A 12,427-nucleotide genomic window follows, 5' to 3' on the forward strand; every position below is an offset into this window, starting at 1 on the left:
AACAGCTAAATTTGTGCATAAGAAATATTCAATAGAAATTCTGTTTCCCAAGAGATGTGTAAAAATTCTAGAAAGATCTTATTTACAAATGAATCGATGACCGCAGTGTGACCCGAAATAAAATGATTCATGTAAATTAACTGAAATTATTATGATATAACTTTTGCATAATTCATACTTAATACATATAAAAATAAATAAATATTCAATCATTTCTATCTCAACTGTTCAAAATAACAAAATTCAAATTATCATGAATTACAATGTCTTACATAATGTCAAAACTAACATATTATCAATCTAGCAAAACAGTTAAGCACTTACAAAACAATTTAATGAGAAAGCAGTAGTAATAATAATAATAATAATAAAAAGTAGAAAATAAGTCATCAAAAAATGTTTGAAATTTAAAATCATCCAAACACAATCAAATTATAATAAATGTAAGCCCGGAACAATAACAATACATTTACATTGAATATTAGTTAATACAATTTTAATATAAACTGCTATATTAAATAATATTTTATGTTTACGTGGGATATGAGAAAACAAAGAACCACTACCGCCAGTTTTTTAGGTAAGTTTAACCAATATACTTAATTATTTTAATTTTAATCTTATTTTAAAAGAGTGATTACTATTACCGGATACAAGTTTGGAAAATAAACTTTTATCTTAAATGATATAAAAATTATAATATAAAAATTTTCAAATCTCATATTGCCCAAATTTCTTCTTTTTTTAAAAATCTATTAATTGGTATAATTATGTTAATTCTAAATACAATAAGATTTATATATATTTTTTTTTTTTTTTTACTATTTTTTTGTAGTATCGGACAATGTTTGATTAAACATTTTTCTCTCATGTTTGGCCTGTTTTATTTTAAATTTAAAATAGGCCAATTTAAATTAGAATTTCTTAAAGTTTTCTTAGTTTTCAGTTGATTTTACTTAGATAAATGTTCTAAGAATTATATTCTATTAATTATTTTTTATCTTTTTTTGAAAATAGGTAATATTACTCCACACGTAAAAAATTTGATGTGGACACTACATAACTTCCTTGTACACCTATTAAATTACATATAAACATTTTTTTTTAAATTAAAAGTACATAAAATTTTATCTCATTAATAACTTCTGATGTTTCTTTATTGTTATTTAACATAAAGATTTTTTTTATAATGATTTTAATAATTATTCATAAATCAATTTAGTTAATTTATGAAAAAAAAACTGATAAAATGAAGTTTGATTTGAACCAATGTGCCTCCCCCTAAGATCAAAATACTTCAACTAATCAAAATAAATACAACTTATGCAATATTGTTGAAAAACTCTCAATGAGGGCTTATTACTGTAGTTAAGAAAAGTCCAAAATCTAAATTTTTTTGGATTTTGGGCTTTTTTTGAACACTTTTGGTTCATTCGACTGCAATCAAAAGTGGAGGTGCAGAACTAGATGTTCTAAATCCAAAATTTTGACATTCTGTGGCTGATCATTTTTGAGTTATGCAAGATACATATTTACATATACAGACATCAAACCGAAACTAGTCAAAATGGATATTTCTGTTGAAATCTGAAAACTGAAATTTTTCGCAATCACAATACTTTCTTTACTTCATACAAGGAAGTGAAAAGTGAATTTTCAACTCCCCATTTTTAGAGCTTTACAATCTCCTTAGAAACTACTGGAAATAAAAGTCTGGATCCCATTTTAGAAAGTTTTTTCAGGACAGAAAACATAAAACCACCAATTTGACTGTAATCTGTGCAAAAATTCCATTTAAAATATAGTTTCTCCAATAGATCAGATCAAATCCGTAAAGAATTTCTGGATTTGTGTTTCTTTAGGAAACACTTAGTGTAGAAATAAAGATAAAAATAGAAATAGAAAATAGATTAAAACAGAAACAGAAATAAAATCGAGTGAAATCACTCACTCTCTCTCTCTCTCTCTCTCTCTCTCTCTCTCTCTCTCTCTCTCTCTCTCTCTCTCTCTCTCTTTCTGTGTGTGTGTGTGTGTGTGTGTGTGTGTGTGTGTGTGTGTGTGTGTGTGTGTGTGTGTGTGTGTGTGTGTGTGTGTGTGTGTGTGTGTGTGTGTGTGTGTGTGTGTGTGTGTGTGTGTGTGTGTGTGCATGGGCACACACACATACAAATATATATATATAAAATTTGGGAACTGATTTTAAAGCTTGAAAAAAGAAAAAAGTATATTTTGTTTTTGCTTTGGACAAAAATATGTTTGAAAATGCTTTGTTATGGAGCTATAGCTAGTAAAAAATTTCACCCAGGTTTCAGCCCCCTCCCCCCAAAGTGAGCTCATAACTGAAATTTTTAAGGTGTTAAGGCATCATATAAGGGGTAAACTTGATGGAGTCTCATTTTTTATCCCAAAAATTCAAATAAATTAGGTCCCAGACTGAAACTCCTGTAATTTTTACGAAACAGGAAAATTCAGTGAAAAACACACTTTTTACATTTCATCCATCCTCATAAAGGGTAATCTAAGGGAGTAACGTATGGTGTTTTAGGTAGCCAATTTATCGGCCCTCTATGCCCAATTCATCTATTAGCACATTTTTCATCTAAGAATTATATCTTACTTCATTCGTGAAATGTGTTGGTGATCCAAGTTGACAGTACAACACTATGAAATTCATCATTTACAAATTCCAGATAATTTATTCCCGTGACACTTTGTTCTAGTATGAAAGGGCCTATTGGTTGGTTGTCAATCATGCCACACAAAACATTCACTGTAAATCATTGCTAGAAATTTAATTCAACTACAGCACGTGGATTTTCTTCAGTCCACAGATGTGAATTCCTTGAGTTATTTATGCCATTGTGGGTAAAAGTAGCTTAATATGAAAATTGTATAAATGAAATTAAGTGGTAATTATTGTTAACCCATTGACAAAACTGCAGCTGCCTGGTATGGTCACAAAGTTGTAGGTGGTAAACTTTCTGAACATGATAAAGAAGCATTCCATGGTCATGTAATGTTCTCCATACAGTACTTTATAAGTTTTTGAATCGTGTAGAAATTCTTCACATGCTTGTTGTAGGACCAAGCTGCACCATAAGAAGGATGTTTTCCCTTTCATCACCATGTAAACATTTAAATGAAACATGAGAGCTGGGAAGTGTACAATTCTCACAAAAATTATTACAAATTCGACTAAATACTTTACAGTTTGGAAGTATTTGTCCAGGATATCAACATCAGTATTCGTCAGTCACAACTGGAGCATACTTCCATTGCAAAAGCTGTACAGCATATTCTGTATGAGTTAAGAGATGTGACATCTTTTAAAACAAAGAATTCAAAATGGAATTTCACTTTTTTAAATTCAGTTTCAGTTGGAAAAATGTAGGTAAAGTTTTGAGTACAAAAACACTAAATAACTTAATTCTCAAAAATAATTAATTAAATTCAAAATTATGTAAAAAACAATGAAACCCTTTAACATTTATTATTAACAAGTAATGACAATTTTATGACAACAATGAGTAGTATTCAAATTAATTTCGAAGCAAGCAGTTAGTGTTGCCAACCTAATTTTTCAAACATCTGAATTTTTTTTGTACAAAGAACAGTTTTTAATTTTTTTTAAATTTTTTAAAGTTTTTTTTTTCATAAACTTCACTATATCAATTTTCTCAAGAATTAAATTCTCTAATAGTTTTTATAATAAAATTTAAGCATTTGTTAGTCAACAAATTTATTGAATTTAAACCCAAAAAACAGTTTTGGGAATCCAAAAAAACATGAAAACTATGGAAGACACAGTTTTGCCTACTTTATTCCATTTTTGGATCAAATAACATAAGAAGCCATCACGTTTACAACTTATATAATGCTACAAAAATTTCAGTACAACCTGATTTCTCCAGGGGGAAACTGAAATCCCAGTGAAATTTTTTGCTGCTATCCGTAACTCAATAACAAAGCGTTTTTGGTTTATTTGTATGAACTTTTTCCTTCTTTCAAGTTCTAGAGTCTGTTCCAAAATTTTTTCCCTTTCCTCCTGAATCACCTTTTGTATTACACACACACGCGCGCGTAATAAAATAAACATATTTCATAACAGATTTAGAAAGAATAATGATGAAACCCAAACCCTTTATTATTTTCACTAAATTTGCAATAATTGACTGGGGATATGCCCAAAATCATAAAGTCAGTTAGCTGTTCGTAGATTAAAAAATAAATTAAGACTGAATGTAACTTTAATTAAAGTTTTTCCAACATTTTTAAGAAATAAATGACAATAATTCATGAAAACTAATAATATTCAAAGACTACTTACACAATATTATTGGAAGCCAGTGATAAAATGTTGCATCTATTTTGCACTGTAATACACTTGTATAAATGATGATTTATACAACAATGATAAATTAAACTATAAGATCATAAAATCAATAAACCAGAAACCATATACTTCTATTATTATAATATGCAGAAATCATATGATTGTACAATACAATAAATTGATTTTAGTAAAATCTATTGAATGCATATAAAGTTATTAGAGTAATACAGATAAATTGTAGACGATTATATAAAGATATTTACAACAAAACTGACCTGCAGTTGAAAATAAGCCATAACAAAAAAATTATATAAACTTTTACCTTATAATCCCCCTAACATTGTGTCATGAACAAAATTAAAAAGTGTTTTTCTTTACATCTATAAAAATATTTTATAAATTTATTAAAAATCACACTATTTGTAAAGATTGTATACATAAATGTATTAAATATGGTAACTTTAATCCTGAAATGCACCTTAAAAAACATTCTTTAAGTACAGTGCAAAAAATTGCAATTTTTTTCTACATGTTAAAGGATACTGTCACCTTTGATCCTCTATGCATCTAAACACTAGATTAGATGATGTTTCATATTATGCTGGATATCAGCAGTAGTAGAATATCGATAAGTATAATATGGTGCCAAAGAAAAAATGAAACCTGACACTGTACTTTACTATGTATACATAAAACAAATTTATGTATGTATTGATTTAATTATATCTTGTACATAGGAATATAGAAATTGAATTTTTTTGTAGTGTTTGAAAAATGCCATGCCTGGGGCATTATGAAATTTATTTTTTCTGGAACTGGAATAATAAGAATACAGTAATGGTTTTTGCAAATATTAAACAGCTTTAGTTTAATAATCTTTTCAGTTCTGAATCCTTAATTAACAATAACAAATATTTTTATTCAAAATCTATGCATCTAACAATTCCTGTCTTTTTTGATGAATTACTGGGTTCTTATTTTCATGCCACTTATGAATTTTTTCACATATTTAGAAATTTCATAAAAGGAGTAGCTGTATAATTTAATTATTTACACACTCTTTAAGCAACAATAGACTTAGGCCCAAAATTCACTTATGATGAATTTTTTAGCAAATGAAATGTGACAAAGGATTTGAACCCAGAACTTTCTGTTCGAAAATTATAATAATATATACTATTTGTATATAGCAGTATTGCTATATACTCGTATATATAAATATTATAGTTCAACTTGTCCTATACTAAACTTCTAATTATTTGTAAACTTTATTTTTAAGAATTTCATTAATTTCAATTCTACATTACTTTTCTTTTACAAATTGTTGTAATACTCTGAGCAGTCATTTAATAATAAGCCACTAGGTAGTTAAAGAAAATAAAAGAATATATAGTAAATGCTAAGTTAATAAAAAAAATTTCTATCTACATAATTTATAATAAATAAACAGTTTTCAGTCACCTCACTCTGTAGTGTCGGTGAGTAGAGTGTACTATTTGATGGTGAACAAGTCTGGCAATTACCAGTATCGTCTTCTTTTTTAATATGAACCATTCCAGTTGGACTGTCAGAAGACATCATAGAAACCTATAACAAAAAAAAAAAAAGTTTTAAATCCTCTACTTATTAGAAATAGAATGTTTAATAATAAACAACATTCTCTCTCATAATGATAATATGGTAGTATATATACTATATTATCAAAATCCAAAACTTGAATCTTTGATGAGAAACCACCATAGCATTCTGAAGATTCAGTAGAACACTATAATTTAAACGACTAATAAATACATCAGCGAATAAATAAATTAAAGCTTTAAAAATTAATACTAGCTGAAATATAACCACAACCTAATGCATAAAAAAATAATTCCATTGTAAGGTGATTTAACTGACAGGTTGACATTCTGGCATAAAATACAAATCGCTCCTACAAATAGTAGCCATTTTTAGTGGTAAACTGTTTCTTACTATGGTTCCACAATATTTCGGGATATATGGTTCAGTACAAATTGGTTTTACAATATTTTTAATACGTCAGGGAATAGGATCCTGGTAATTGAAGGGAGTGAACTAAGATAAAATCCCAATAGCTTAAACTATAAGAAACTGTAGCCATCATTTTTATAGTTTCAACTAATTTAATATTACACCACCTCTGACCAAAATTTTTTAAATTCGTGGTATCATAATTTAATTATTTTCCTAAACAATCATGGTATAGAAATTTCATGGTATAAAAATTAGCGGGATCCCGCATCCTTGTCATGATTGAAAAAAATTCCTTTTGTGTAGTAGAAATTTAAAAATAAAAATACAAAAATAATGAAAATTGCATATTAATTGAAACAAATGCTACCTATCTGTTGCAGTTTTTATAAGGAAATCCTACATGTAAAGTATCAGCAATTATATCAGAAATATTTTTGCAGTATTTATAAAATAAATTAGTACATGGCACCACACATATACGTAAACATTTTAATACGGACATGGTACATGTTGAAGATTCTCTTCATTATATATAATTTGGTAAACAATGAACATCTAATAATATTAAAGAAATTAAATTCTTATAATGAAAATTTTAAATTCACATTTGAAATAGATAGTAATAGAATGTTACACATTAATTATAAGTCAATATCGAAATAAACAAGGCCCACTAAATTTGAAACATCAATATATAGAAAACCTACATCTATACATAGCAATTCATAAAAAATCAAATCACCCTTGTTCTCATAAAATTAACATATATTCAAATATGATTAATAGAGTAATAAAACAAATAACAAAAAAAAGTTAAATAATGAAATAAAAACATACATGTATATGATGCATATACAACTATCAAAAACTTAATAACAAAATAACAACTACCTTACAACCAATATATAACAAAAAAATGAAAGAAAATAAACTAATATCATTGAAAACATAACTAAAATTTACAATAAAGATATATTTAAATCAGCATATCAACCTAATAACCACATAATATTTAAAAAACAAAAAAAAAACAAAAGAAACAATCTGTGGAATTTGTAAAATTAAATGTAATTATTGTATTTATACAGGAAAAACAAATAAGATTATTTAAAACTAGATTTCTTGAACATTATAGAGATTTCAAAAATAATAAATTCATTATTTATTTAAATATGGCAGATCATCTAATAAATAATAAACATTCTACTTCTGAAATTAACACAAATTTAGGAATATTAGAAATTAATAATAAAGATGAAACAAAATTAATTATATTAAAAAAATATTACATATATAAATACAAACAGGATTTTAATTTGATAAACCATCAGACAGTGTTTGAGGTTTCAGACACTTTTTTTAAAGTGTTCCTCTGATGTTTTTATTATTTACAAATTAAATTTTTCTATTAATTGTTTTTTGTAAAGATTTTCTCTATGTTAGAAAATAATTTATTACCTTTCTTTGGTCCATGGACAATATAAATTTTTACAATGTTCTCATCAGAATGCTGCATTTTTTGTCAATGCAAGATGAAATAAAACGATTAAAGTATAAGTACGGAAATTTTGAAAAGAATGTCAAATTGAAGTTGTATTAAGGTTTTTATAACTTTGACTGAACCAGTTTTAGGTTAGCTGCAATGTAAAGTTCAACTGAAATTACGGTAATTGATTTTTGTGGATTAAGTTGATGCATGCTATTTATGAAGGGTGTCAAATTTTACAGACCAGGAACAGCAAAGCATTAGCATTTACCAACTGAAGACATTTATTTTTAAAAAATATCTGCGACAAATTTTATGAATTTCATGCAATAAGTCTCTAGTTCACTAGATAGTTATTAATTAAAAAAAAGTCCCAATATGATATCTTTAAAACTTAAATAATTAAGGAGTTTTAAAAAAAAATGGTACTTTTTTGAAAAACATACTCGAGAAAGGTAAGTAATAAATAACACAGAAATAGTTAAACTGGACCAAGTAGAATTCTAAAAATAATTGTAGTTTTTATACAAATTTTATAATATATATTTACTAAGAGCAAATAATTCTACCAAATTCAAATTTGTATTTTTCCTGATATGGACTGTGATGTCAATAGATTTCAGTAGATCTGAAATCTATTTCAGATGCCACTGAAATAGATTTTGTTTGAAATCTATTTCAAACAATCCTCATGATCAATACACATTACAGTAGTACTGCTATAACAAAATTTATTCACATAAGATGTAATCCATATGAAATAATAATAAAACATTGGCATTACAACTGAATAAGTTGGCAAAATTAGTCTACAATACATGCTTAAGGCACAAATCACACTTCACAGAACAGAATGAACTAGCACTTCACAGATGTACATTAACTGAAGTATAAACAGAAAAATTATATATTGTCTACAACCCAGTACTAAATAAGTACTAAATAATTACATAAATCAAGATACAATAAAAAATATAAGATTTCCTGCTCTTCTAGGAGATTTTCAAAGACAAGACTGTAACAAAATCTTAAATACTAAATAGAAACCAAATTAACTAAAACAAAAGCTGCAACCTACAAGGTGAACATAATTTATTAGGTATGCAATTATTAACCATAACGCAAAAGGAATACAATCAAAATTCAATATACATACTGCAGTCTAAACTTTCAATAATTATTACAATGGAAAATTTTAAATATAATTAACAAATTATGACAGTACATTATCCCATAAGGCCCCAACTTTACAGATTAAGAATCTGTACAATCACTGAATGTTCAAGGACTTCTAACATCACACTGTAATTTCCCACTAACATATACTTAATAAGCTTCATACGACACCAGTCTGTATCACAAAACTAGTTTAAAATAACATAAATCTATGAAATATCAGAAAATTATAATTCCCTTTTATTATAATAATTAAGTAAACAAAAAATATTAAATTATATATATATATTTATTATTCGTATGCATTTAATATATTTTACTAGAAGAATAATTTTATAATTTTTCCCTAAATAAGTGAAGTTAGAATTTTAAATTTTATGCTCCAATACAAGAAGTATATTAAATTTAAAAAATGTAAATTAAATGTAATCATTTAAAACTGCAGCAAGAGTGAGGGCAGATACAACCTAACTGATTTTCAAACATCATCACCACCTCAGGCAAATAAATTAGCTACTGTTCATAAAGAAAATAATAAAAAGTACTAGGTGTTGTCCTTTTCTTGGTGTAATGAGGACACTTCTTATTCTTCTTTTTACATTTATGCATTAACAAATCAGAAATGTTTTTTTAAAATTCTTATTTGACTCAACTATCAAACACCTTGATTACAATAAACAGCTTACCATTACAGATTGACTGAAAATTTGCTTAAACACTACTAATTCATATCAATATCAATACACAACACAATTTCCTGTTGTACGTGTTAAACATAAAAAGGTAGTTGCAAGTTTTTTTTTACATAAAAGTGAATAAGTTGTGACAAACAGTAATTGGCTGTAATTTTTTAATTGATTTTCAACAGCAACTGTATCCATCCATTACTAGAAATTATTCACATTGTGTACAAAGTTCGCAATAATTTTTTCCACAAATGGAATTTGTACTTAAGGAATTCTAAACCACACAAAATTGTATCCTACAAATAAACTATGTATACGATTTATGATTCACTTCAACTGTGAAAGTTAAAGAACCATTTCTTTAAAAAGAAATGTTTAATCATGAACATAATAAAACAATAATGATGTAAAATAATAATCTATACAAACACCTCTGACACAAATTAGCTTTTAAATATAAAACTTGAAACATTTTTAGAGTGGATAAAACTCTAATGATATATACTTTTCACAGATAGCATATGTTGGAAGAAAATATTCAATGTTAGGGTTGAAGAGGAACTATACTAACTAAAAGTTACTTTTGTTGGTGTGGTTCATAAAACCAAGATGATGTACTATTACCATAATACCAATCATAATTAAAAGAGAAATAGTCAAGAAATATATTTAAAATTATAAATAAACAACAGTGTAAGCACAAATAAACCAGTCAGAAGACCAAATGGAAGTGTAAAAAGCTTGTATAAAAATTTAGAAGAAAACAATCTTGTGAAAATATTTGCAGAAGATTAGATATTGTTGTCTTATAAAAATTAAAAAAAAAGTCAATTTTAGCTATAATGTCAAACGATTATAAAATTTGCTTTCATCTTAAATTTGTGTTAAAATATATGGCATTATAATAACTGTATTTGTACACTGTGGACAACAGGTGTAACAACTATGTGAAAAACATGAGCTGAAACAAATTTTGTAAAAAGTTACACCCAATATTAAACTAAGTTAACTGCAAAATATTAAACTGAGTTAACTAAATTATAAATAAAGGAATAAAAATATAATATACCAGGTGAGAAAGCCAGTCTTGAATTGTTCAGTAATATTTCATTAAATGATTGAAATTTCATTACAGCCCATTAAACAAAGATTTTTACTTAAATATTAAAAAAAATCCTGAAAGTATACATATTGCATATGTCATCATACTTTGATATTCTCATTAGTAATTGGTGTTAATGTATTTTTTGTTGGGGGGGTAAAAGTAACAGTATTGTATACTGGATTACTTAAAACTGTAAAACTACTGAACTATGACTGAGATTACTATTATCATTTTAAGGAATAATTAACTCAAAATTTAAAAAAATTAATACAAATAAAATGAAGAAACAACTGATGAAAATCGACTTCTAATGTTTTGTTCATGTATCTTGTTACTGGGTACCATAATAGTGAAGCACATCAACAATTCTTAGCTCTAAAAATGTTGTGATATGTACAATACTGTGATTCCTTAATCCAAAAATACAGAAAAAAAAGTTTAATTTAAAATCACATTGTAAATGTTAGAATGTAGGCAAGTATTTTTAGAGATATCAAAATTATTTTCACTTTTCTTTTTTTAACATAACAAAAAACCTGTTTTTATTTTATAAGAAAGCTTTGTTTACAGTTAATACCAGGAAAGAAAGTGAGGGAACAGATGAAGAATCATAAATAGTAGACTGAGAAGTTCAGTTTGTTAGGTCCATTGGTTTTTAGAGGATGGAGAATACTAAGTAGCTTTATGCATAAATGGGCAAAAAATGCTTATTTAACTATGTAAAATGGCTAAATAAACAAGAGGAATATAAATGAGTTAAACAGTGGAATGCATTCACTTTGTTTTTTATTATTGTACAAATATAGTAATGACAAATTTAATAAATATTATTAACATTCTAACTTAGTTTTTTAATTAAATGATTAATAAAGTCATATTAATCCAGTGTTACTGTGGTTAACAGTCAATGGAAGTACTTCCTAAAGAAATGGGATGCAAGCGAACTTTAATCTCGATGGAATCTACTTGTGATAATCAATTTTATTTTAAGAATAATTAACTAAAATTACCACATCACTGGTGAACCAGGTTCAAAACCAGATTCACCAGAGATATGGAATTTTAGAAAATCAGTTAAAGAAATGCAGAATATACATATATATAAAATTAGTGTTTTTGTATTTACTTGGTATAAAACATATTAAACATATTGCTCTCTCAATAACATGAAAAACTGCTCCTATTGATACTACGTAATGGAAGTGTACAACTACTATTATGTAGAATTACATCAATGGATGAGTTAGCTATAAAATTAACTAGCAGATTTCTTATGGTATGAATTTGCCAGTTTTGTTTTTTTTTTAGTTTTTGTAGTTGCCCGGAAAAGCTGGCTTACATTATATTAAATAAATAAAGAGAAGTAATTCTAAGCATAATAATCAATAGATGCATAGGAAAACAAAGTAAATAACATAATGAGGTGAGAACCACAAACTGAAGATGTACTCTGCCTTTCTACTCCTCTTTCTGCTACTCTTGTTCAAATTTTACATCTTTGGATTTTTTTTAGAAAAGATTTCATGCAAGATATGTTTCCAAAGTAAACAGGCACATAAAAAAACAAAATCTGCTTTTTAGAAAAATCATAAATATATTTAATGTTACTACTAGTATTATGAAATGAGTAAGCTATTTATTTATAAAATTAA

General features: G+C 26.4%; 1 protein-coding gene across 7 annotated transcripts in view; it reads right to left on the reverse strand.

The window, feature by feature from the left end:
• The window catches only part of ERR (estrogen-related receptor), a 280,760-nt gene that overhangs the window by 46,473 nt on the left and 221,860 nt on the right, over positions 1 to 12,427 (reverse strand). For all 7 annotated transcript variants that reach the window (XM_075366814.1, XM_075366811.1, XM_075366808.1 and 4 more), the window contains one exon: positions 5,792 to 5,917. In XM_075366814.1, coding sequence (XP_075222929.1) covers positions 5,792 to 5,917 — 126 coding nt within the window. The remainder of the gene's footprint in view (positions 1 to 5,791; positions 5,918 to 12,427) is intronic.

Source organism: Lycorma delicatula, chromosome 5, assembly GCF_047948215.1.
Source record: "Lycorma delicatula isolate Av1 chromosome 5, ASM4794821v1, whole genome shotgun sequence".
Lineage (NCBI taxonomy): Eukaryota > Metazoa > Arthropoda > Insecta > Hemiptera > Fulgoridae > Lycorma > Lycorma delicatula.